At 61.8% G+C, this 25,982-nt stretch overlaps 2 protein-coding genes across 2 annotated transcripts; one reads left to right on the top strand and one right to left on the bottom strand.

The window, feature by feature from the left end:
• Nucleotides 1-73: 73 nt before the first annotated feature.
• Nucleotides 74-4,334, bottom strand: SLC30A3 (solute carrier family 30 member 3). The gene is made up of 8 exons (XM_075497206.1): nucleotides 4,252-4,334; nucleotides 2,397-2,569; nucleotides 2,173-2,319; nucleotides 1,949-2,102; nucleotides 1,158-1,362; nucleotides 898-1,003; nucleotides 407-541; nucleotides 74-293 (listed from the first exon to the last, which is right to left on the bottom strand). The coding sequence occupies exons 1-8, from the start codon at nucleotides 4,332-4,334 to the stop codon at nucleotides 148-150; spliced, it is 1,149 nt and encodes a 382-aa protein (XP_075353321.1). The 3' UTR covers nucleotides 74-147.
• A 2,346-nt stretch (nucleotides 4,335-6,680) lies between these two features.
• LOC142407879 (uridine-cytidine kinase-like 1) lies at nucleotides 6,681-25,673 on the top strand. Its single transcript, XM_075497544.1, has 14 exons — nucleotides 6,681-6,964; nucleotides 7,298-7,404; nucleotides 7,471-7,641; nucleotides 8,186-8,257; nucleotides 15,687-15,876; nucleotides 15,986-16,047; nucleotides 16,575-16,591; nucleotides 17,386-17,484; nucleotides 23,569-23,662; nucleotides 23,774-23,836; nucleotides 24,060-24,182; nucleotides 24,260-24,367; nucleotides 24,455-24,611; nucleotides 24,775-25,673. Exons 1-14 carry the CDS (start codon nucleotides 6,718-6,720, stop codon nucleotides 24,846-24,848), a joined length of 1,584 nt encoding a protein of 527 aa, XP_075353659.1. The 5' UTR covers nucleotides 6,681-6,717; the 3' UTR covers nucleotides 24,849-25,673.
• Nucleotides 25,674-25,982: the final 309 nt, after the last annotated feature.

Below are 25,982 nucleotides of genomic sequence, written 5' to 3'. Positions count from 1 at the left end.
CAGCAGCAGGGTGGGTGCAGCGCAGGGACCGGAGCACAAGCGGTGCCCCCGCTCCTGTGCCGCACTCCCCTGCTCCAGGGGCAGCTCCTGCTCGCCCGCGGGGTGGGGGGCCGGGGCCAGCCCCAAGCTCTGCAGCAGGCGAGGGTCTCAGGCGCGGGGGTCCTGGCAGTGCTGGCAGGCTGCCATCTCCTCCCTGTACCGCTCCACCTGCACCGTGCACGAGGCAAAGCCAAACTTGCTCTGCAGCCGAGTGGTGGCTTCCCGCAGCACCGTCTCAGGGTCGACACCGGCGTCTGGGGATGGCAGGGCAGCGTGGCTCAGCCCCGGTGCGTGGGCGGCCAGCGGGTCCCCCTGGCCGTGCCCCGGGGTCTGTGTGAGCTGGCCGGGCCGTGCGTGGGGCACTCACCGACAGCCACGTGCACTGACACCGCGTGGTGGCTCAGCGTCAGGGCCCAGAGGTGCAGGTCGTGGGCACCCCTCACCCCGCTCACCCCCAGCAGCACCTCCTTCACCGCGTCGAACTCGAGGCCTCGTGGCATCCCTGCCAGCAGCGCCTGCTCACGGAGGGGCCAGCCCCGGCCCCCGGCCCCCGCCGGGGTCAGGGCTGGTGGTGGGGGCTTCCCCAAGCTGTGACCAGGCTGGGGATGGTGGCTCCGGGGTGAGGCAGCCTCTCGCCCCAGGGCCGTTTGCCTGAGGGGGAGCTCAGGGGGGCAAGGGAAGGACAGAGGGGTGGGCTGGGTTGTGCCTGGGTGGGGAGCAGGGGTTGCAAGGGCGTGAGCTGCCACGTGGGAAAGGGGCTGTGGCAGCTGTGGCCACGAGGAGCTCCTGCGACCCCCCACACACACCCCGCCAGCCCCCTGCACCCATGGTCCTGCACCCTCCTCGCCCACCGCTCACCTTCCATGAGGACTCTGAAGACGTCCCTGAGAATGGTGAAGGTGGAGCCGAGGACGAAGACCGAGAAGAAGAGGGTGCTGATGGGGTCTGCGATCTTGCACTGGGGCTGCAGAGAGCAGCGTCTGTGTGAGGCTGGGGGGGGCAGAGCTGAGCTGGGCACCCCGCTGTGGGGGTACCAGGGCCCCAGTGCCCCACAGCACCCTGCATGGGGCTGAGGGAGTTGTTCCCGTGGGCAGCGGAGGGGAGCCCATTCCAGGCACCTTGAAGTAGATGATGGTGGCAGCCACAAGGACACCAACGCTCTGCAGCAGGTCACCCACCACGTGGACAAAGGCTGCACGGACGCTGGTGCTGCCGGGCAGGGGGGCATGGCTGGGCAGGCAACCCCTGGTGCTCTCCAGCTGCTCGTAGCCCCCTGCGCCGTGGCCGTGGCCGGCAGGGGACTGGTGCAGGATGTAGGCCATGCTGGGGAGAGCAGGGCTGGCTCAGCGCTGCGCTGGGCAAGGCGCAGGGGCCTTGTTGGCCCTGCCTGGACCTGCACGCAGGCAACGGTGCCCGGGCATCACAGGCAAAGGGGGCATGGGCAGGCACACCCGTGACCCAGAAGGGTGGAGAGGTGTGGGGCAGAGTCCGACCGTGGGGCAGGGCTGGAGGCACAGCAGGGATGGGGCAGCCGCACTGCTGCAGGGAGATGTGTGGGGCCAGGTCATGTGTGGGGCACGTGGGGCAGGGACTTGGGCCTGGGGCACGTGCCAGGGCTCAGGCTGGGCATGGGGGCAGGGCTGAGGGGGGTGCTGCTTGGGGGGGCCAGGGGGTGTGGGGCCAGAGGATGTACATACACGGGCTGGAAGCTGGGAGCATATGTAGGACAGGGAATAGGGGGAGGCAGCGCTTGGGGACACGAGGCTGGTGCACAGGGACAGAAGGTGACCTGGGAGCCAGGGCTGGGGGTCTTGGGGTACCAGGGGCACACATGGGGCCGGGGTGTGGGAGGGGAGGCCGGGGCTCAGGCAGGGGGACACGGGTGCATACAGCCCTGTGCAGGACATACACCAGGTTGACGCCGACGGCACTGGCAGATGTAGCCAGCATGGCTCGTGCCTCAATCTCGTAGTCGTTGCTGACGATGCGGGCGGCCGCCAGGTAGACGAGGGCCCCGGTCACCACCCAGATGGAGAGGACAGAAGCCAGCGCCCCCAGTGTCTCTGCGGGATGGGAGCCGTCAGCGCCCACCACGGCTGTGGGGCTCCCGAGGAGCTGTGCCCCCCGGCTCACCTGAGCGGTGCCAGCCGAAGCTCATGGTCTTGGTGGGTGGGCGGGTGGAGACCCAGAGGGAGAAGAGGCTGACGGACATGCTGCCCACGTCCGTCAGCAGGTGGGCTGCGTCGGTCATGATGGCCAGGCTGTGCGCCAGGTACCCGCCTGCAGGCGAAGAGCAGCTGGCACCCAGTGCCGGGGGCAGCCCCCCGACCCCGTCCCCATCCCCGTCCCGCCATTACCTATCACCTCCCCGACCATGAAGAGGCAGCAGACGGTGCAGGCAACGCTCAGCTGCCGGCGGGCCTGGAGCCTCCCCCGGCTGGGGCTGGGGGCAGGGGGGCTGCAGTGGCAGTGGGGAGCCAGAGCCGGGGGGGCTGGCGGTGCCAGGGGGTCCTGGGAGCCTGCAAACAGACTGGGGGCGGGGGTCACTGCCGGCGGCACCGGCTCCCGGTGCCTCTGCCCGGCACCCCCGGGGCTCGCGGTAGCCGCAGTCTGGCCCAGCTGCCCGGGGGTCCCGCTGGCCAGGCCGCTGCAGAGCACCGGGCGGGGGTGCCCGGGTGCCCGGACCGGTCCCGGGGGGCCGCGCCGTGTGCCCGCCCGAGCCCCGCCGCAGCCGGTAACAAAGCCGGCGGCTGCGGCCCCCGCGGGCTGCGCCCCCGCCCTCGCCCGCTGGCGGGTCCTGCTGCCGCACCGGGCTCCACGGCCGGGCCGCCGGCGGGGCACCGGGAGCGTACGGGGGAGCCGGGCCCACGGCGGCCGAGCGCCCCCGTCGGGACGGGCAGCCACGGGGCCGCCGCCGCCGGCGGGAGGCGGCGCGGGGCTCCCGGCGGGGCCGGGGCGATGCTCGGGGGACGGTCCGGCCCCGGCCCCGGCCCCGCATGGCCGGAGCTGCCCGCCTCAGCCGGCTGCGCGGCGGGGCCGAGGGGAGCCCGGACGGGGGTGGGGGATGGCGGGGCCGGTAGCGGTGCGGGAGCGGGTGCCGGCGGCGGAGGTGCCGGTGGGACCGAGGTATCGCCTCTGGGGCCGGGCTGCTGGACGGGGCGCCGGTGCGGGGACGCGAGGCGTGGGAAGCGGGGCGGCGGGGGCGGGCGGGGGCCCGGTGTGCAGAGGGGGCGGGCGGGGGGCCGGGGCCGGGGCTCAGGGCGCTGATGCGTGGGGCGGCAGTGCGGGGGACGGGATGCACAGCGTGCCGGCGCGGGGAGGCGGTGGCTGGACGGTGCCGGTGCGGGGAGGTGATGGATGGACGGTGCCGGTGCGGGGGGGTGACGGATGGACGGTGCCGGTGCGGGGGGGTGACGTTTGGGCGCCGGTAGCAGCCGGACGGTAGCAGCCGGTAGCACCCGAGGGGGGAGCGGGGCCGGCGCACGCGTGGGGGTGCTGGTTCCGCTTGGATGGAGGTGCCGGTAGCAGAGAGGGGATGGGTGCCGGTGTCAGGGGCGAGGGTGCCGGTGTGGGTTGGAAGGAGGTGCCGGTGCACGGACGGTCAGGGCTGGCTCGGGGGCTGCGGAGGTGCTGATGTCCGTGCCGGATGAAGGCGCGGGGGCTGGGGGGGTTATGGACGTGCCGGGACGGTGCCGGTGTCGGGGGGTGGGAGGCGTGGGAGCTGGGCAGTGCTGGACGTGCCGGGGGCTTGCGGGTCCCGGGGGGTGGGAGCTGGCGCTGCCGGGGGGTGCCGGTGCCTGGGGGTGCGGGTGCCGGGGAGGCTGGGGGAGCCGGGGCTATGGGGGCTGATGGAGATGCCGGGGGTGATGGGGGAGCCAGTGCCGGCGGTGCGGGTGCGGGGGGATCGAGGGCTGCAGATGCAGGGGATGACGGAGGTGGCGGTGCCAGGGGTTGCCGGGGGCACTGGGAGGTGGTGCAAGCAGGGGGCGATGGGGTGCCGGGGGTGGCGGTACCGGGGGTGATGGGGGTGCCGGGGTGATGGAAGTGCCGGGGCGATGGGGGTGCCAGGGTGATGGGGGTGCCAGGGTGCCGGTGCCAGGGGTGATGGGGGTGCCGGGGGTGATGGAGGTGCCGGGGCGATGGAGGTGCCAGGGTGCCGGTGCCAGGGGTGATGGAGGTGTCGGGGCGATGGGGTGCCGGTGCCGGCGGTACCTCTTGAGGCGCAGGCTGCCGTCGGCGGGGCCGCCCCGCGGGCTGACCAGGCGGGCGCTCTCGGTGCCGGTCGGGGACTCCATGCCGCGGGCGAGCGGCACCGCGGGCACCCGCCGCCGGGACCGCCGAGGCCCCGCCCCCTGCCCGCGGCCCCGCCCCTGCCCGCAGCACCGCCCCCTGCCGCGGCCCCGCCCCCAGGCCCACCGGCCGGAGGGAGAATGGAGCGGGGGCTCGGGCCCCGCCCCCGCCGCCTGGCCCCGCCCCTCTCCCGGGCCGCGCGCAGGACAGCGCCTGGGGGCGGGCGGGGCCGGGCCGGGGGGCTGCGGGGGGACCGGCCCGGGAGGGGGTCGGGGGGAGCCGGCACCCCCCGCGCTCCCCGGCTCTGCCCCGGAGGAGCGCCGGCAGCGCGGCCCCGGCCCGGGGCAGAGGGGTCCCACCCGGCGGTGCCGCCGCTCCGGGCACCGGGGCGGGCGGGCGGCCGGGGAGACACCGGCCAAGGGCACGGGGGGGCGTGGGGCGGTGACCCCGCGGGTCCAGCCGAGACTGCCTGGGGCCGCAGGACTGCACCGGCGCCGCTCGGCCCCGCTCGGCCCAGGGAAGGCGCCGGGCAGCAGCACCGGCTCTGGCCGGGAGGGCCGGGGCTGTGCCGGGGGCCGGGGCGGCGCGGGGCGCTCCGGTTAACTTCTGCGGGGGGGCTGACGGGGTGTGGGGGCTGGCGGGGTGTGCGGGGGCGGTCAGGAACAGGGGAGCTGCTTGGGTAGGGGGAGGCTGTCCGGGTGCAGGGGGACTGCTTGGATATGGGGGGGCTGTTTGTGTGAGGGGGCTGTTTTCATAGGGGGGCTGTTGGGTACGGGGGGGACTGCTCAGGTATGGGGAGGACAGTTTAGGTACAGGGGGTGCGCCTCACCTCTGCCCCTGGGACGGCAATGGGACAGCTAATCCTGGGAACCGTTTCTAAGCACATGAAGGACGAGAAAGTCATTGGGAGAAGCCAGCGTGGCTTCGCCAAGGGGAGTTGTGCCTGGCCAGCCCGATGGCCTTCTGTGGTGAGAGGACGGGCCTGGCAGGCGAGGGCAGCGCGGGGGACGTCGTCTACCCGGACTTCATCGAGGCTTGCGACCCAGTGTCCCGTAAGATCCTCCTAGAGAAGCTGTTGAAGTGTGAGCTGGATGAGCAGACGGTGAGGTGCATGGAAAACTGGCTGCCTGGCCAGGCCCAGAGGGTGGTGGTCAGTGGCACAAAGTCTAGTTGGAGGCCAGCAACGACCGGGGTACCCCAGGGGTCAATACTGGGTCCAGTCTCATTTCACCTCTTCACTAATGATCTGGAGGATGGGGCAGAGTGTACCCTCAGCAAGTTTGTAGATGACGCCAAGCTGGGAGGAGCAGCTGTACACCAGAGGGTCGTGCTGCTCTGTAGTGCAGAGGGATCTGGCCAGGCTGGAGACATGGGCTGGCAGGAACCTCATGAAGTTCAGCAGGGGGAAGTGCCAAGTCCTGCCCCTGGGGAGGAACAGCCCCGTAGCACCAGTACCTGCTGGGGGCCACCCAGTTGGAAAGCAGCTCAGCAGAAAGGGCCCCGGCGGTCCTGGTGGACACCGAGTTGACCATGAACCAGCAATGCGCCCTTGCCGCAAAGGCGACGAATGGCGTCCGGGGCTACATTAGGAGGGTTGCCAGGAGGTGGAGGGAGGGGATCCTTCCCCTCTGCTCGGCACTGGCGAGGCCACCCCGGGAGTGCTGGCTCCAGCGCTGGGCTCCCCAGTCCAAGAGGGACAGGGACGGACTGGAGGGAGTCCAGCAAGGGGCCGCCAAGATGCTGAAGGACTGGAGCATCTCTGCTATGAGGAAAGGCTGGGGGAGCTGGGACTGCTCAGCCTGGGGCAGAGCTGGCTCAGGGAGTTGAATCCACGTCTATAAATACCCGCAGGGAGGGTGCCAAGAGGATGGAGACAGGCTCTTCCAGTGGTGCCCAGTGCCAGGACCAGAGCCCACGGGCACAAACTGGGCCACGGGAGGGTCCCTCTGGACACGGGGACACGCTCCTCAGTGCGAGGGTGACACGGGCACAGGCTGCCCAGGGAGGTGGTGGGGTCTCCGTCCCTGGAGACTCTGGTCGCGGTCCTGGGCAGCGGCTCCGGGCGGCCCGGCCGGAGCCGGGGGCTGGACCGGGGGAACCCCGGCGGGGTCCCCGCGGGTCCGTGGCTGTCGGGCGCGGGGCCGCGGGGGCAGTGCCGGGGAGGGGGCCCGGGAGCCCCGCGGGAGCCCGCGGAGGCCCCGGCGCGGCGGTCCCGGCTGCCGGCCCACGGGGCCCGGCGGGAGACGCCCCGGCAGCGCGGGTGGGGGTGGGGGCGCCCGCGGCGCGGGGCCCACGGGGCTCGCGTGGGGCGCGGGGCGGGGCCGCCCGGCGCCGCGTGCGGCCGCGGCCCCTCCCGGCAGCCCCCGCGGCTCGTGGCGGCGCGCGGAGATGGCGGCGGCGGGCGCGGAGGAGCGGCGCGGCGCGTGGGGCGCGGCGGGCCCCGAGCGCGGCCCCGGCCCGCTGGGCTCGCTGCTGAGCCGGCTGCCGCTGGCGCCGTCCCCGCGGCGGAGAACCGCCAGCCAGTGCAAGCCGGAGCCGCCGCTGCTGCGCACCAGCAAGCGGACGATCTACACGGCCGGGCGGCCGCCCTGGTACAGCGAGACCGGCGCGCCCGTGGACGAGGCCTTCGTCATCGGTGAGCGGCGGGCCGGGGCCGGGGCCGGGCTGGGGAGGGGATGGGGAAGGGGAAGGGATGGGGAGGGGATGGAGCCAGAGCCGGGGCCGGGGCCGGGCTGGAGCCAGAGCCGGGGCCGGGGCCGGGCTGGGGAGGGGATGGAGCCGGGGCCGCGGCGGGAGCTGGAGCCGGGACTGGGGAAATGATGAAGCCGGGCCCTGAGCCACGGCCAGGGAAGTGATGGGGTCGGAGCCGGAGCCGGAGCCGGGACCGGGACCGGGGCGGGAGCCGGGATGGAGCCGGGGAAACGGTGGAGCCGCGGCCGCCGCGGTGCCACCGCCCTCTTGTCCCCAGGCCTGTGCGGCGGCAGCGCCTCGGGCAAGACGACGGTGGCGACGCGGATCATAGAGGCGCTGGACGTGCCCTGGGTCGTGCTGCTCTCCATGGACTCCTTCTACAAGGTGAGGGCTGGGGCCCCGCGGGTCGGGGGGGGCCGGCGCGGCGCTGAGCGGTGACGGTGCCCGCAGGTGCTGGACGAGGGGCAGCAGGCGCTGGCGGCCCGCAGCGACTACAACTTCGACCACCCCGACGCCTTCGACTTCGAGCTGCTCATCAGCGTCCTCCGCAAGCTCAAGAAGGGCAAGAGCGTGAAGGTGCCGGTCTACGACTTCACCACGCACAGCCGCCGCCGCGAGTGGGTGGGTGCCACAGGGGAGCCAAGCCGGGCCCTGGGAGGGCGGGGGGGCCAGGTGCTGTGGGGAGAGCCCCCGGGCAGGGGACGCGACCTGTGGGGCAGGGGTAGGGAGTCTGGGGACTGTGGGGCCTGGGAGGGCAAAGGGAGGGAGGGGCTGGGGGCCATCGGGTGTGGGAGGGTCACTGTGGGGGGACTGGGGGTGTAGAGGCAGGGAGGGAGCACAGAGATGGACGTGGAAGCAGGGACCAGCGCAGAGTTCGGGGAGAGGCTGCAGTGCGGAGCATGAAGGAGCGCGGGGGCGGGGTGTTGGGCAGCGGTTTGTGGTTCTGGAGCAAGGCTCTGGGTTCTGGGTCAGTGCGGGGCTGGGGTATCGAGTGCGGGGGTGAGAAAAAGGGCCCTTAAAGGTGGGGTGGTTATGAGGAGTTCCGCCCACGGGTGGTGAGAGCCCAGCATGGGTCGGGGGTTGAGGTGCTGCCGGCGCCGAGTGTTGGCGTTGCTGCAGTGCGCGTGAGGGCGGCGGGATGAGGACGGCTCTTGTCTGCCCACAGAAAACGGTGTATGGGGCCAACGTCATCGTGTTTGAAGGGATACTGGCTTTTGCGAACAAGGAGTTGCTGAAGGTATTGCTGCCTGATGCGGCTGGTGGCCCATCTCGGTGCGTGGCGTGGGAGGAGGCGTGTGGTGGTGTCGAAGGAGAAGCCGCTGCCCCAGCACTCGCACAGCGTTCAGGGGGTCGCACGCGCACCCGAGACCTGAACTGCTCACACCGAGTCCCTTCGCAGCGGCAGCTCCTCGGAGCTGACGGGTGCCCTGCTCGACTCCTCGCTCACACACACGCTCGCTCTCGGGCGCTTCCTCTCCCCTCTGGCTCGACCCGAGGTTTCCCGAAGCAGGGTCTCCGATACGACGTACGCCAGACAAATTTGTTGAGTGGTTCAGCGGTGAAAACAGCTCGAGGCGGGTGCCTCCGGAGAGGGACCCCCAACAAAGGAAGCCCTGGGCAATCGTACCCTTACAATTCAGATTCCCCTTCCCCTCCGGAGACAGTTCGGACCAGTAGCAGTATCAGGGTCTGGGTTCTTCCCGTTCTTCATCGGGCCCTTTCATTGTCTCTCGGCGGGCCGATTCTTCTCTTATCTCTAAGGTTGTGACTTCTGCTAAGGTTGAAGCCTCCTTATCTCTCTGCTTTGCACCGGTTTTGGGGCCTTCCTTCACGTAGCCAAGTTCAAGTTCAGTGCACGGTCGGTGGATCTGGGTGAACGTTCACAGCTTGCGGGCTGAGGCTTTCACAAGCCTTGATACTTTTGATACGCTTTTACTTGATACAATGCGATGTATTGGACTCCGTTTGGGCTAGAAAGGGACTACTACAACAGCCCTCTCTGTTTTTTTTATCAAGCATTCCTGCTTAATATGTCAGACAAAGAGAGGTCGCAAATTCTTTCGAGACAAACAATTAACCACCATGTTCGTATATAGAAGATGATTACAAGTAACACAATAAAGCTAAGCATACTACTGTTATCATGGGATGTAACGTGGTTGGAGAGAGAGTTGTCAATATTGGCATAGTAGTTTCACAAGTTACATTGACAAATACCGTATTAACATTTAATCTAGGGTTTTCCTGCACACAGCACCTGGAGTCTAGTGTTAAACAGCAGCTGCTTTTATCAGAACACTCTGATTTTTTCCCTACTAGTCAATTCTACCAGAATTAAATCCTGAACTGTATCTATTCCAGAGCAGACAATGAGAGTCTCTCTTTCTGGTTCCCAAGGGACTAAACCAGCTACTTCCTGATAACCTAGGTAGACTCTTTTCCCTTTATTGCTGACAACCTTCATCCACTCGGGGTCATCCATCTTTTTTATACTTAACCATGCGGTGACGGTTGTTAGGGTTGCTGTCACCACGAGCAGTGAGCTCTCGCTTAATTGTCATTGTTGCAAGGGGTCTTCAGAAATCAGTTCTTTGTCCGCCAGTTGGCTATCCCTCGCTCGTTTGACGTGTGAATGGTGTATCCAATTTTCTTTTCCTGAAACTTTGACAGCAAAGTAAGAACGTAGCAAACCAGTATATGGCCCTTCCCATTGCGGCTTTAGCTTAGACTTTTGAGAAAATATCTTTACTAGAACTTTATCCCCAGGCTGTATATCATGTACCTGTACTTCAGGTCGTGCCGACTGACGCCGTTTAGCATATTTCCTGTGGTCTGTCAACTGTTTCTGCGTACTGATAACACACCGGGTCAGTCGTTCACTCCATCCAGCAGGCTGCTCTGAGCTGGGATCTAAGACCTGGTATGGCCAAATGTCTCCCAAAGAGAATTTCTGCTGGTGTCAGCCCCGTGGGTTGTCACGGGGCATTTCGCACATCCCACAGGGCTAAGTGCAGTGCGCCCAGCTGCTTCAAACCTGTGTTTGTAGATGTTTTTGCTACCTTTTCCTTTGAGGTTCTGTTCTTTCTTTCTACCTGTCCTGAGGATTGTGGGCGATGGGGAGTGTGCAAGTTCCTCTCCATACCTAGTGACTTATATAGTTGATCGATTGTATTTGCTGTAAAATGGGCACCCCTGTCTGATTCAGTTGATTCAGGAACTCCACATCTGGGTATAATTTCCTTCAATAACGCTTTTACTACTCCTCCTGTATCTGCTTTTCTCGTGGGGAAAGCTTCTACCCAACCTGACAATTGATCTACTATAACTAATAAATGTTTGTATCCACTGGCGGGTGGCCTATCTGCCTAATCTATTTGTAATCGCTGAAAAGGGAAATAGGCCCATGGTCATCCCCCTAACTCTGAGCTTGACTTGGTACTTGAAAACTTCCGGCAGGTTGGGCAGCTACTGGTGATCCTCTTTGCGGCGGCACAAATTCCTGGTGCTGTCCGTATTTTTTTGTACCTGGTTAGCCACTGCCTCTGCTCCTGCATGAGCTTTGTCGTGAAACCACCTAGCTACGGTAATTAAATACTTCTTTGGCAAAATCGGTTCTCCTCCAATTGTCCATATTCCGCTGTCATTTTGTGCTGCTTCCCACTTTTCCCATTGTTTCTTTTACTCTACCGCAGAGTCCTTTTCATACGTGGCTTTGGGGTCTCTTAAATGTGGCCATTCGTTCTGATTGTCCATGGAGATTGCAACCATACGCTCCTTCAGAGGTTGCCGGGCTGCAGCTCTCGCAGCTGGATCAGCTAAGGCGTTTCCTTTACTAATTTCTGTAGTGTCTTTGGTACGGGCTGGGCAACGTATCACAGCAATTTCTCTGGGTAGTTGGACCAGTTCCAGCAAATTGCGTATTTCTTCTCCATTGGATACTCTTTTTCTGATGATGTGAAAAATCCTCGTTCTTTCCATAACATTCCATTGCATGGCGTTCCCCGAAGGCATACCGAGAGCCTGTGTAAATACTGACTCGTTTTCCCTTTCCTAGATGAGCTGTGTGCGTCGAGGCTACCGGTTTTGGTCCTTGTGCGCTCAGCCTTGCTGGGAGCGGTTCAGCTTCCATCACTTGTCCTTGGCTGACCACGGCGTACCCAGTCCGTCGTTGTCCGTGCACGTAGTAGGATGAGCCGTCTACAAATAGAGCTGAGTCTGGATTCCGCAAAGGAACATCAGTGAGATCTGTTCGTGGTTTGCTAGAAGTAAGCATTACTTGTTTGCGCTGATGACGTTCCTCCCCCTCATCAGGCAACGGTAACAACGTCGCAGGATTCAGGGCGTTGCATCTTTGCAGAGTAACGTGATCTGCCATTACTGGAGTTAGTCCATACCCATGTGCCCGCTGCGGTGACAATGCTTGGGTCGCGTATTGCTTCAATGGTATCTCCACTCCGTGTGGGACATAAACGGTCACTGGATGTCCTAAGATAAGTGGGCGACTCTTCTCCAATAGAGCCGCTGCTGCCGCTACCGATCTAATACCAGCTGGTGCCCCTGCCGCCGCTGGATCAAGCTGCGTTCAACAACAGGCGACTGGCCTGTGATGTGGACCCAGTTTCTGCGTTATTACTCCACTGGCTATCCTTCTCGCTCTTGTATGTGGAAATTAAAAGGTTTTGTGTAGTTGGGGAGTCCAAGAGCAGGAGCTGATGCCAAAGCTCCTTTTACTGTTTTAAAAGCTTGCTCCCTTTCCAGACCCCACGCAATAGGTTCTACCTCCTCATTTCTTGTTGCTTCTGTCAGATCTTGTTAATTCTCCCAACCCAGGAATCCATGGTCGACAAAATCCCACCGCTCCAAGGAACCCTCGCAACTGTTTCTTTGTGAGCGGACGCGGAAGCTTTATTATAGCTTTTGTTCTTTCTGGGTCTATTCCTCCCTGCCCTTCCCTTAGGATAGACCCTAAATATTTAACTTCCTTCTGACACAGCTGAATTTTGGATGGAGATGCACGATGACCTTTCTCCGCTAAGGCAGTACATAGATGTGTCGTGTCTTTTATACAGGCGTCCTCATCTTTACTCGCTATTAGCAAATCATCTACATATTGTACAAGGGCTGATTTGCCTGGTAATTTTATGTCTCGAATAATTTCTCAGTATTTGTGAAAAAATTGTAGGAGACCTTGCAAACCCTTGTGGGAGACGTGTCCAGGTTAATTATTGTCCTTTCCACAGAAAGGCAAACAAAAGTTGGCTGTCCCCATCTGAAGGGATGCTAAAGAAGGCAGCCTTAGGTCAGTCACAGTACAATACCTTGCCCAGTGCTGGATGCGAAGTCGCTACATGTTGATTAACTACCCATAGGTCTTGCACAAAACGGTATTCCGGGTCCCCGTCTTCATCTAATCTGTTCTTTTCTGCAGGGAGTATAGGAGTACCGTACGGTGACACACACACCTTCAGAATTCCTTGGGCTAAATACCCGTCTGTTTGCTTTTGAATGCTCTTCTCAGCTTCTCGGGGCAGCAGATACTGTTGCACAGCCAGAGGGTTTTTTTTTTAAATGTTTTTATGTTTACAGGTTGAGCTGAAACTAGTAATCCCACATCCATGCTAGTTTTACTCCACAACTTTGTTGGTACGGATTTCAATACTTCTGGTATTTTTAGCTCATTATTTGGGCTTCCAGTGACTACAGTCATTCCCATGATTATTAAATCTATTCCTTTGGGCACCAAGTGTAATTCTACATCTAAAGCCTGCAAGAGATCTCTCCCTAGCAGGCACGCTGGGGAATCCTCTGCCAATACAAATCGCCCCATATACTCGTTTCCTATAGTTACTAATAGGGGTTTGCTCAAATTCTGCTCTCTGTCCTGTGGCTCCATGTGTTAAAATTCTGTCTGTGGTCCAAGACCCTTTCATGGTAAAATTCAAACGGGATAATGTGGCTCCTTCATCTACCAAGAATTCAACTTCACGACCTTCAGCTTCACCTATAATTTGTCCCTGCAGATGCAATTGGGTTGCCCACCTATTAAAAATTCCCAGTCCTTCTGCTTCCCCTTCGAGATCCGCAGGGTCTGTTCCCTCCAGTCATGGTGATTGTGAGTCTTCCCGGGCCAGTTCTTCCCGGTGATAATTTCCTCCTTTTGCCCTCTCCCGCGGCCGGAGCGGGCATTCCCACTGGATATGCCCTGAATTCCCACAATAATAACACTCCCTTCCAGCATTCCTTCCTGATCCCCTTTCTTTTCTCCCAAATCTTAGCCCAGACCCAGTATCCAGTCTCCTTTCCCCGCCCCGTGTCTCTCACTTGCGAATTCCTTGCTAAAGCCGAGGCCAGTAAATGGGCCTCCTGCTCTTTTGCTTTTTCCCTTTCTTTAATCTGCCCAGCTTTTTGCCTTTCCTCATGCCCATCGTATACAAACACAGCGATACTCAGAATCCTTTGCAAATCCTCTCCCTGCCACCCGGGCATGTGTTCTTTAAAGTGATTCCATATATCAGGTGCCACCCGATCCACAAAGACGCTAATTGTGAGCGTGTCATTAAAATTCTGCAGTGTCATTCCTCTGTATTTTAGCAGAGCTTGTCGGAGTCATCCCCCAAAATCACTCGGATGCTCTCTGCCTGCGTCCTTGTACTTTAGTCCAGTACTCTAATGGCTTCTACCAAGTTCCGGAGCCCTGTCTGACAAACGGCTCGGTCTGCTGCATGATTATAGTCCCAGTTTGGATCATTTGCTGGCCAGGGGTTTCTGTTTCCTCCCTCCTGTTAGCCAATTCCGCATCCTTATTCATGATTTTCTCTCTTTCATCAGGGCGCAAGAGTTCCCTTAATAGTATCTGAGTGTCACTCCAATTCGGATCATACTCCGTACATATATTCCAGCCTAGTTGGGCACACCTCTCGGCGTCTTCCCTGAGGCGGGGCATCTCGCTTCCCCACAGCGCTGTCACCAGGTTTCCCAGGCTGGTCCCTGTAAAGGCCAGTACTGGCACAGCCTCCGCCAGGGCCCCAGGGTGCGGAGCAGCAGGATTGGGACCCTGGGTCACAGTCACAGGGAAGAGCCTGGCAGCCGGAGGGTTAAGAGGAGGAGAGTCAGAAGAAGACAGATAAGGTGGGGTTGAACTACTCGCAGGAATTCTTTTTCTGGTAGCTTCTGCTACAATTACCCCCTTTATCTTTTTTTTACTTTTGTCCTGGGAGTTTTCTTTCCCCAGACCATGCGTGCCGTACATACCAGTAATGCATTTGGTATGGGTACCTATCCTCCAGTCGATGACTTAAATACATTAATTTGTGTGGATCCATTCTTGTAATAAACGGCTGCTCACCTTGGTATAATTTGATTGCGCGCTTTTTAGATAATTCTGCTGTACCATAAATTCTCTCCCAATTCTGCAAGACCTCGGCCAAGGGCGTCCCCTTTTCTACCGGGTACATTTCCCATGTCTTTCTGTTTTTTTTTCCCCCCTAGTATCAGGGTCTCACTTATGTGTGTTTTACACTGGTCAGGCCACGCACCAACTTGTGCTGCTCGTGCGGTTTACGCTATCAGCCCACGCACCGCCCCGATCACGAGTCTCAGGTCTGCTCAGGGAATTGTGACACTCACCTGTCGGAGCCACCCGCTCCAAAGGTCCCCGGTGAATTCGCCTGCTGCCGGCAGTTGGATGTTTGGAGGCGGGAGGATCCGAGGGCGCTGGCCCAGGGTCCCGTCTGGGTCGGCAAACTGTTGAAGGAGAAGCCGCTGCCCCAGCACTCGCACAGCGTTCAGGGGGTCGCACGCGCACCCGAGACCTGAACTGCTCACACCGAGTCCCTTCGCAGCGGCAGCTCCCCGGAGCTGACGGGTGCCCTGCTCGACTCCTCGCTCACACGCACGCTCGCTCTCGGGCGCTTCCTCTCCCCTCTGGCTCGACCCGAGGTTTCCCGAAGCAGGGTCTCCGATACGACGTACGCCAGACGAATTTGTTGAGTGGTTCAGCGGTGAAAACAGCTCGAGGCGGGTGCCTCCGGAGAGGGACCCCCAACAAAGGAAGCCCTGGGCAATCGTACCCTTACAATTCAGATTCCCCTTCCCCTCCGGAGACAGTTCGGACCAGTAGCAGTATCAGGGTCTGGGTTCTTCCCGTTCTTCATCGGGCCCTTTCATTGTCTCTCGGCGGGCCGATTCTTCTCTTATCTCTAAGGTTGTGACTTCTGCTAAGGTTGAAGCCTCCTTATCTCTCTGCTTTGCACCGGTTTTGGGGCCTTCCTTCACGTAGCCAAGTTCAAGTTCAGTGCACGGTCGGTGGATCTGGGTGAACATTCACCGCTTGCGGGCTGAGGCTTTCACAAGCCTTGATACTTTTGATACGCTTTTACTTGATACAATGCGATGTATTGGACTCCGTTTGGGCTAGAAAGGGACTACTACAGTGGTGTGCTGCGGGTGGGATGAGCACTGTCTTGGCCCAGCCCTCGGTGCCGCTGGGGTGATGGCTGGGTGCTGCGGAGGGAGAGGTCACCCACCGCTTGCTGGCAGAGGCTTCCGGGGAGGCGGGCTGGATGCCATTGCTGTGGGGGTCAGAGCTGGTGGGCCGCGGGTGAGGGGAAGGAGGCAGGACTGATGGGGGGCTGCATAGGGGGTGCTCACCCCTCCCAGTTTTCCAGCTCCTGGACATGAAAGTGTTTGTGGACACGGACTCTGACATCCGGCTGGTGCGGCGGCTGCAACGCGACATCATGGAACACGGGCGTGACGTCGTGGGTGTCATCAAGCAATACAACAAGTTTGTGAAGCCGGCCTTCGAGCAGTACATCGAGCCCACCGTGCAGGTCGCCGACATCGTGGTGCCCAGGGGTGAGGCTGCGCTGTGTTTGCCAGACCTGACCCGAGCATCGGGAGCGGGTGTCCTGGGATGGGGTTGGGTTAGCGCGCGTCTGACCTGGCTTCTCCGCTGTCTTGTCAGGTGGGGAGAACTTTGTGGCCCTGGACCTCATTGTGCAGCATGTGCACAGCCAGCTGGAGAAGGTGAGGGGTGGGCTGATTGATGGCTGCTAGCGCGGGCGAGGAGGAGGAGGATTCTGCACGCAGAGGGGAGGATGTGGCTGCTCACAGCCCTGTGCTCCTGGAGCACCCAGGGGCTCTTGCTGTCGCCTCTCTCTTTACCAAAGGTCTTGGTGCAGCTCTCGGGGCAGACAGAGCTGCGACACGGGAGCTGGGGAAACGGAGATGGGTTTGGGCGCAGTGCCCGCCCCGGCAGTGACGCCTGGCACTTGCGATCTGGCCTGGCCTTGTTCGCCTGCTGTCCCCTTCGGTCCCGGCCAGCTCTTCTGGTCTCAGCTGTCCCCACCGCACTCGCCCCTGGCTGCGCCCCGGCAGCCCGCCCTTGCCTCCCAGCTGTGCCCAGCGGTGGTTTTCCTGCTCGTGGTTTAGTCCCAGGAGAAGGGGTGGGAGCTGGACCGGGGCTGTCCGGTGGCTGTACCTGGCCGGTGCAGTGACTGGGTGTTCTTCCTTTCCCCCTTCGCCACGCTGGATGCCTCTGCTCTGCCACCCAGCGCGAGATCACTGTCAGGTACGTGGGGACCCTGCCCGCTGCAGAGGGGCTGGTTCCTGGGCTGGGGGTGGAGGGCTGCCAGCACCCGCTCTTCTCTGTCCCCTGCCTCTTCTCTGTCCCCGCTGGCCAAAGCTTTGCTGAGGTGCCTGAGTGTAGCTGCTCTTCCTTGACTGCCGAGGCGGCTGCCCTGCGTGCAGCTTCTTGGCGGTTGTCTCGCTGTGGCTGCAGGCTCCTGTGTAACCCATCCCACAGCAGCTATGCTTGACTTGCCTGACTGGCTCCCTCGCTGCTCCTGTCCCTTTCTGGAGCGTGGTTCCTGCCCTGAATGTTGGAGTGCCCCAGGCTGCTCCCTTCTATGGGAGAAGTGCCCCGGACAGTGCTCCCTGTTCTCCGGGACACCGCGCAGGCAGCCTCGGTGGGACAGTCCGCATACCTCCGTGCAACCCAGGCAGCCCTGTCCCAGGATACACAGCAGGGTCTTGCCCGTGCAGAGCTGCTGCTCCCGCCTGCCAGGTGCTGGCAGAGGCTCATGTGTGCAGAGGCAGCGGAGAACTGGATTTGCGGTTGGGGGAGGTTTGCCCCAGGTTTATGGGGTGCTACTGCTTTGGGATCTCATATCTGGTACCAGACGTGGGGCTTTCCTGGGGATCCGGGCGGGAAGGCCAAGTGCTTTCTGGTGCCCAGCCTGTGCAGCGGGTTCTCCGGGAGGAGCCTTCCTTCAGCTGGGGGCTACGTCCTACTCTGAGAGGGTCCAACACGGTGGCTCTGTGTGCGTGTGCTGTGTAGCTCTGATCACCGCGTCCTTGTTGCAGGGCAGCTCTGGCCTCTGCCCACCAAGGGCAGCCCCTGCCGAAGACGCTGAGCGTCCTGGAGAACACGCCGCAGGTGCGAGGCATGCACACCATCATCAGGTAGGTCCCTGCCTCCTTCAGGGCTTCTGTGTCCCTCACAGAAGGGCTGTTCTGTAGGATCACAACAACTGGTGTGAGTTTTCCCTCCTCTGCATTTAGGGCTTCGGACGTAGGTGTTTTCTTGGAGCAGAACTGCTGAACGGAGCAGGCTCTGGCCTACAAATGCTTTTTTGGCGACAAGACCTTGGCACATCTGCCCTGGGGTGACTTTTGAGCCACGGGCAGGCTTTTCTTACGATGAGAGGAGACTGGTTAGCTCTTTCCTAGCTGGAGCACAGACCTAGTAGCTGGTGGCACGGGGCGAGGTGCCCTTGCTGCCCCTCTCCTGAGGCACTTGGTTTTAGAGCCAGCTTACAGAAGGGACCCAGGCTGCTGCTTGCATGACTTTGCCGCTCACTTGATCATTTCATTCCCCACCGATGCTCCTTTTTTCCAGGTGACAGTAGTGTTAGTCAAGAGCCAAATCCCGTGGGACCACTAAGACGTTCCTTGTTACTGTGGTTGCAGAAGCTTGCAGCCCCTGCGTGCATTTCTGGCACTGGGTTGTAAAACAGAAAGGGGATGCTGAGCTCAGCAGGGCTCTTCTCCTGCGCCTGCTCACACTGTGGCTGGCTACCGGCGCCCATGTGCTGGTTTGGAGAACGTAACCTCATGACCACGCGCAGGCTGTGCACCTCCTTGTAGGAAGCAAGGTGTTCCTTCTCCAGGCTCCTCCTGTGACTCCTCCCTGCCGAAGCGCAGGCTCCGAAGGCAGTTCCCACAGTAAAAAGCCAGGCGATGTACCTCGCCAGGTGATGCGGCACCTTATGTGCACTGGGCAGAGACCTGTGCCAGTGCCTGAAGCCCACGCACCTCACCCCTAGGATGTGGGCTTCCAGTAGTTCTGAGTTCAGGTCCAGCTAAGGGGACTTTGGAGCAGATGTGACCGTGTCCCTCCAGCGTTGTCTTGCTCCAGTGCTCTGGCAGTGGCTTCTTCATGGCTGAGCCGATTTCTCTAGCTCATCTGCCGTCCGTGTGCTCACGGTAGATGAAGGTCGAAGGGAGATCCTGGGGAAGCAGCACCTCCAGAGGCTGAATGTTGTTTGCTTGCAAAGGAGCAGTTTTCCCTTACCCGGGGTTATGCAGGGAGAGAAGAACGCACGTCTTTGTGCAGCAGCCCGCCCCATCTCTACCCTTCCTGTTCACGGGACCTGGCACGGGCCTTCTACCTACGGCTCCTCCTGTTCCCTTGGGAGAGCCGACGAACGTGAGCCGGGGCTGATCCGTTAGCAGTGCCCGGGGCCAGGTGTGCCCAGCCCTTGTCCGGAAGGGACAGCACCATGGGCAGGCACTGAATCCCCTCTCACCTGTAGCTGCTGTTCCTGTCTTCCTCCTTGAAGTCTGCGTCTTTTTGCCTTGCCAGGAATGGCTTGTCGTGCCTCCGCCTTTATGTCACAAGCGTCTAATAACCTTAATCTGCTTAGATTTAGGAATTTGTTCAGCTGCCCCAGGGAGGGAGGGTGACCTCCCTGATCAGACCCATGCAGGCTGTGGTTGGAGTCCAGCAGCGCCGCTGATCTCGAGCTTGATCTTGAGCTGATCTCGAGTTACCGTAGCGGCGCTGTGCCTCTGGAGCTGGCGTGAGCGGCCGGGCTGCGGGAAGGCGGACTGCCTCTTCCAGATGGTAAATGAAAAATACCACATTTATGAGGGGCGTTGGCTTGGCCTGTCAGCCACCCCCTCAAATCCTGCTGCAGCCCAGGAAAGCAAGGAAAGCTGAAGCAGTGCTGTTACTAAGATCTCTAAGCTGAGGAACTCTTCTGGTGAAAAGTTCCTGTGTTCAGCAACAGCAAGGCAGCTTGTATTTCTGGTGCCTGTAGGTGATACTTGGCAGTGCTCGTTTGCTTCTGCGTGATTTCAGCATGATGTGGAACTGTTAACGTCCCTCATGTGTGACCCTCTGGGCTTCCCCCTGCCCCAGAGGCACTGCTCCCTGCCTGCTGACATTCTCCTGGGCTCCCTGGAGAGGTCCAGACCGGCAGGGGATCGAATGCATGCCTTTTGCCAATGCATGCCTCATGCACCTCAGTGCATGAAGTTACTGTGTCTTGGCAAATCTGATCTCTCGTCTTCATTCCGGCTGCCGCGGTGCTGTCAGCCCCTTTCCGCAGTGGCGGCCCTCGTGTAGTGCTGGTGCTCCCACCAGTACTGCCTTTCGGAGTGCCTTGGCACACCAAACCTGGCGGCTGTGGATGCGCTAGAGCTGGGAACCAGGATTTCCCTCCAGCCTCCCTTTTTCCGTCCTGCCTTTCCCAGTGCGGCTCCCTTGGAGACAGCCCGTTGATTTCGGCTTGCCAGGCTGCTGCCGGCCAACATCGTTTCCCTGTTGTTCAACACTGAAGGCTCTTCTGTGCTTCAGCCTTCTGTCTCTGAGGGCCCTCCTGGAAGATTATGTTGTGGCAGCAGATGAGCATCTCGCCGAGTATAGTCATGGCAAATTCAGGCTTGGCATCTCGGGGAGAAGTGGTTTCCAGAGTGATTTTCTGTTATTGTGGAGAGGTGGAAACTGAAAAATAGTCCTGCACTGGAGTAGCTGAATTATTTTATTCATGATCAGGCTGAAGATGGGCAGCGTAATAGGGTATGGGTCGTATCTTCCAACTTAGAAGACGCTTTGGTATCAGGTCCAGATCGCCAGAGTCAATAGGAGCATTTCGTGCCACCCGTCAGGACTCTGCAGGGCCTGAACAGTCCTTTCCTCCCCCCAACAGCCCTGAAGCATCTCGGGCTCTCTCTGCTGCAGGAGAACGGCAGTTCCTTTCACCGCTTGCGTCTTGGTACCCACACGCTCGTGGAAAGGCTCCGGGACGTCCCCGCAGCGCAGCCTGAGGGTGGCGTGGGTCACCTGCCTCTCCTAGCGAGTGTGCTCTGGCCTGAGCCTTGGACTTTGTGCTCTGGCAGGACACGTTGTCCCGCGCTGCAGCTGCCCTTGCGAAGCGTGTGCCTGTTGGTGCTTCAGCGAGGGGCAGAGCGAGGTGCTCCCTGCGTGCCGGGAAGTCACCAACGCCAGAGGAGGTGGTTCAGACATGAAACCTGTCCGTGCTCAAGTTTCCCGGGGGCCTGAATGCGATGGCTGGCTTTCAGCTACAGACACTCCTGTTCGTGGGCCAAGCTGACACCGTGCTCAGGCTCCCAGTCAGGTGCTTGCTGGTCCCTGTCAGGTCGCCCAGCGCTTTCCTGCCGTCTCCTGCCGAGAGTGCCAGGGCAGATCGAGTCCTCGGGAGCTGCTGGCTGCAGTGCTGCTGTGCCCAGCGGTGGGCTCCTGGCTCGTGGGGGTGTGCGCGCTGCCCGTAGCTCGGCTGCCCCCTCCGCTGAGGGGGTGGGCAGCGCCTGGAGCGGCGCGTGCCCTCGGGCTTTGCCCGGGCGACGGCAGGAGGGTCCGAGCCCGTGCTGTTACGCAGCGGGGTGAGCGGGCCCGGTGTGCGGATGGCGGTGTCCCCTTTGGGAGCGCTCTTGGCATGCAGGCACAGCGGGAGCGATCCGGGGAGAGTCCTCTGCTGCTGCCAGGGGATGTCAGGGCTGTCCCCCCTTGCATCGCCCCTTCCCCCTTGCGTGATCGAGGGTTGCTTGTCCCCTGGGTGAGAAGTTTCTTGGTTGTCTTCGCCCCTGCACGGAAAGGGAAGCACGCTGGGGCCTTCGCGGCACAGGGACTGAGGACGCTCCTCCATCCCCGGGACGCCTTTTGCAGGCTGCGGAGGAACCCGCCTCTGCAGGAGCACCGATGGGCCCGTCCCACCCAGGTCAGGCAAACTGCGCCTGTCCGCGGCAGAGCAGCCCCGGGGCTGACAGGGCCAGCGTGGGGCTTGTCAGGGGCGGCTGGCTGGGGGAGACTGCCCGTGGAGGCAGGAGGCTCGAGCGCCTGGAGCTCGGGCGGTGCTTCCAAAGCTGCCGTGGGTGAGCGTGTGGGTGAAGCCCACCCGTGGGGCAGCGCGCGTGCTGACAGCCCACGCGGAAGAGCTGTAGGCAGGGCGCCTGTTTCTTCCAGACCAGAACTGATTTTCCGACTTCTCTGGGAGTGCCCCACCGTCCCCAGGCTTGTGGGAAATGTCCACGTTAGTTGGGTTTTCTGGTCATTGCAGAGCCCTCGGGTGCGAGCTACCCAGGTCTGGCTGCAAAAATATCTCAGGATAGTAGTGACTGTTTATCCTTCTCCTGAGCACTGTTGGCTGGGCTGTCTGTCATCATGGTGAGATGTGAGAAGTGGCAGATGATGTCTTAAAATACAGAGTAAAAATATTCAGTATCCTTCTGCCTCTTCTGGACTGTTGCCAGTTCCACCTCTTCCATCTGGAAACTGGCAAATGTCTGTAGGGTTCCTTTGTTCCTTACGTTCTCCAGAAAATACCAGGGGTATACGCAGGCTGCACTGCTTTAGACACAGGTCACAGAAGAGAAAACAGATTCCAGCTGCGTCTTGCTAACCACAGTCCTTCGATGTCAGTCTGCCTCTTGGTTATTGTTCAGCCAGGGAGCCAGGAGGTTGTTCTTGACGGTTCTCCAGTAAAATGGCACTTACATTACAACCTGCTGCTTACTCTTTTGCCAAAGCAGCCACGGACTGAGAGAGATAGATGGACATCGGTGGATTCTTTATGGCCACGTTTTAAACGACAAGCAAATCTCAGGTTCTCCTCCTTTTCCTGCTGCGTGACCTCTTGCTGTAGGTACTTTGCACTTGACGCTGACAGTGCTGGTGGAGGAGCTGTTCTGCTCACCTGAAAGTACCTTCTGAGGAACACGGGGCCGGGCCAGTCCTGCCTGTCGTTAAGTGAAGTGCTGTGCACGTTCGTGTTACTGTGCTTTGAGAACCGTGTGTTGCAGGAAACGCAAGGTTTTGTGCAGCGGTTTCTTTTGTGTGATGAACGCGTTAGACTACAACAGGTATGTGTGCTGATGGTCAAAACGCTCCCAGTAAGAAAAGGCAGCCCCTCTCCCGCTCTGCCCCTGGCACTGGGATTAGCACGCGTGCACGTACAGTTGGCTTTACTCCTCCTCAGGGAGAAGGGGAGGTTTCTTGGGAATTACAATCCCATTGTGGTTTTATTCTGTTTTCTATTTATTTTCTTTATTTTATTTCTTGCCCTCAGCATTTCAGTGTTGTGATGAGGTAACACCAGGTATTTCAAATTCTGTCTGGTTCCTGGCGGTAGTTTATCTCTAACTTGATACTTAAACGGAGAGGAGTTGAGAACGTGTCAGATGTTTTCCCATTGCGGGTGTCAGGTAACCCAGCTGCTCTTGGCCATGGTGCAGTCTGGTCTCTTCCACGTTGAGGTGCTCCTGGAGGCAGCTGTCCTGCTGAGCCGTGGCCCGTCCTGGGTGTGCTCCTGTTCCACCTTGTGCTCTCCGACAGGGCCCGTGCAAAACACTTGCCGCTTGCTCCTGAGTTTCTGTTGCCCCAAGAACCAATGGTGCTGCCTGACGTTCTGCTCCTGCCCCCCGTTTTTCTCCTGGCTCTTTCCACGTAGTCAGCAGTTATGTCCTAAATCTCCAGCCCTGCAAATCCTCAGAAGAGATTCGGCAGCGATTAGAGGTCACGCTTGGAGTGAGTAATGCTGCACCTCCGTGCTTGCTTCTCAGGCACCTGCCTCATCTCTGTTCAGGGTCAGGATGTACACCTACACCAGCCTGCTCATGTTGTGCTCGCTTATCCCTCCTTTCTGCTGTTGGCTTTATTCACTTTGCTAGTCCAGCTAGCCCACCATGCAGCGTCAGCTCTGAACTGTCCTGTGTGTCCCGAGGAGGACTGAGCAGCATCGCGTGGCATCCTTTCACTGATCCGATCTGCATGATCTGCTGCAGGCTTTGTTCCCCTTTCAGTTCCTCTTCCAGGGGAACTGAACACGTTTCTTGACCCTGTGGTCCTTTCTAGACATCACCCTAGGTCTTCAGCAAGCCCTGAAACATCAATGATTACTGTGTCTCCTCCCCAAGAGCTTCCAGGTTCCCACGGACTGCTCTCTGTTCGTGCGGGCCTTCCTCTGGAGTCCCGTTTGCCGTCTGTGGAGTGGAGTGTCGACTCACGCGGGTGTCGTCTCTCAACAGGAACAAGGACACGACCAGGGATGAATTCATCTTCTACTCCAAGCGCCTGATGAGGCTGCTGATTGAACATGCCCTCTCTTTCCTGCCACTGAAGGTGAGCGACCGCTCCTCGGGTGTGGCCGCGGCCTCGTCTCCCCCTCCTGAGCACCCCGGCCACGCGGGGGCCCAGCTTCGTCTGCACTCCCTTCTCCTCCCCTTTCTGCAGTCGGTCACTGTGGAGACGCCCCAGGGGACAACGTACGAAGGAAAGCGGTTCCACAGGCAGAGGGTGAGATGCTGTCCCGGCCCGTTTCTCCCCGCAAGCACGCGGCTGCCCCATCTCGGGTCGGCACAGACTGGGAAAAGCTGGTGGCTCCTGGGGTTCGTCCCTGTGCGGACGAGCTGCTCGGCAGGGCTTGTTCCCCCCTCCCGTGGTGCTGGAGCCTCGGGAGCTCACCAATGGCTGCTTCCCCTGCGCAGCGCCAGGCAGACACGTTCTCGTCACTTCCCAGATCACAGGCGTGTCCATCCTGCGAGCGGGGGAGACGATGGAGCAGGCCCTCACCGCTGTGTGCAAGGACATCCGCCTGGGCAAGATCCTGATCCAGACCAACCACGACACGGGGGAGCCCGAGGTGAGCAGCGCTCACTGCCCTGGCCCAGAGCCCCCCGGCATCGTGGGATGGGTGACCACCTCTCCTTCCCTCCTCAGCTCCACTACCTGCGCCTTCCAAAGGAGATCAGCGAGGACTACGTCATCCTTATGGACAGCACCGTGTCCACAGGAGCCGCAGCCATGATGGCCGTGCGCGTCCTGCTGGTGAGGGGCCGGGGGTGGTGGGGTGTGGAGTGGGGGCACGGGGCCCTCCTGGCACCGGCTGGGCTCTCACGGCTCCGCGTGCTGCAGGACCATGACGTGCAGGAGGACAGGATCTTCCTGCTGTCGCTGCTGATGGCGGAGATGGGGGTGCACTCCGTGGCCTACGCCTTTCCCCGCGTCCGCATCATCACCACCGCCGTGGACAAGAGGATCAACGAGGAGTTCCACATCATCCCAGGCATCGGTGAGGGCGGACAAGGGTGTGCTATGCCTCACGGGCCGGGCCCCCAGCCCCTTGCCCCGGCAGCCTGGTGGGATGCCCCCGGCCATGCTGAGGGAGCCCTGGGGCGGGGAATTGCAACAGGGCTGGTGCTGCCATCGCCTCACTCTGTCCCCTCGTCCTTCAGGTAACTTTGGGGACAGATACTTCGGCACCGACGGCCCCTCTGCCTGGTGTGAGAGCGATGGCATGGACTGCTGAGCTGGCTGGCTGCTGGGCCACCAGCCGGGCTGGCCATGGGGCCGGCTCCCCCGCCTCCGCCCCCAGGAGGGGCTCCAAGCCACCAGCCTGTGCCCACCCGCCCGCAGCATGGCCCCGCCAGCCCCCAGCTCTCCTGACCCGCAGGATGAGCCCCTCGCTGCCAGCCTCTCCCTCCACCCCGCAGGATCGACCCCGCAAGGGGCCGATCCTCCCCTCCGAGGGGGGAGCGATGGCGTCTCCTGCGGCCCAAGGGAGAGGGGATGTTCCTCGCCCCTCGAGACCTGCCTCCGTGCCCCGGGCTGGCTGTGCCTGCAGGAGGGCGAGGTGGTCTCCCTGCGGCCCGTGCTTGAGGGGCCGGTCACCTTCTTCCCTGGGGAGGAGGGGGACGGGGTCCTGTCCCCTTGAGGCTTCCTCCGGGCCCTGGCTGGGCGCCAGGCAGGCTCCCTTGCTGGAATCTGTATTTATTTGTATTTATTTTGAGCAGCCGCCCACGTGGCTCTCCAGCGGGGCAGGCCAGCTACTTGAAAAACATCAGGGATTGGGGATCTCCTCAAGGAACCACCTTGTCCCCCCCACATCTGACGCTCCATCCCCTCCCTGCCCTGGCCAGGCCCCCACGCGGGCTCCGGGCGCTTGCGAGGGCAGGGGCTGCCCTCGCCCCCGGGCCGGCGGGAGGCTTTGATATTCAAACGCTCTCCCGCTGCCATCGCAGCCCCTGGGCGTCCGGCCCCCGCGGGTCCATCCCCGGGGACCCGCCCGGCCCCGCGGGCTCCTCGATGCCCAGCGTCCCGGCGGCGGTGAGGGGGGCTGGCCGTGCCGCGGGGCTGCGGGCTGCCCGCCCCACGTCGCTCAGGTTCTTCTTCGGGAGGGCGGCGGCGGCCGCGCACCTCCCCCTCCCCCCCCCCCCCCCGGAGGCAGCGGGAGCGGCTCCGGCGCGGGGTCCGTCGGCCTGCGGGTCCGGGCCCGCAGCGAGCGGCCGGCCCGGCTCCGCCGCCCCCCGGCCCGGCCCGGCTCCGCCGCCCGCCGCTGCCTCTGTTCTGTGCCCAATAAAGGAGCAGCGCGGCCCCGGCTGCTGCCGCCTCCTGCCCGCGCCTCGCGCTGGGGCCGCGCTCGCCGGGACGGGCAGGGGACGGT

Source organism: Mycteria americana, chromosome 3, assembly GCF_035582795.1.
Source record: "Mycteria americana isolate JAX WOST 10 ecotype Jacksonville Zoo and Gardens chromosome 3, USCA_MyAme_1.0, whole genome shotgun sequence".
Classification (NCBI taxonomy): Eukaryota; Metazoa; Chordata; class Aves; order Ciconiiformes; family Ciconiidae; genus Mycteria; species Mycteria americana.
This window is presented reverse-complemented; position numbering and strand designations above follow the sequence as displayed.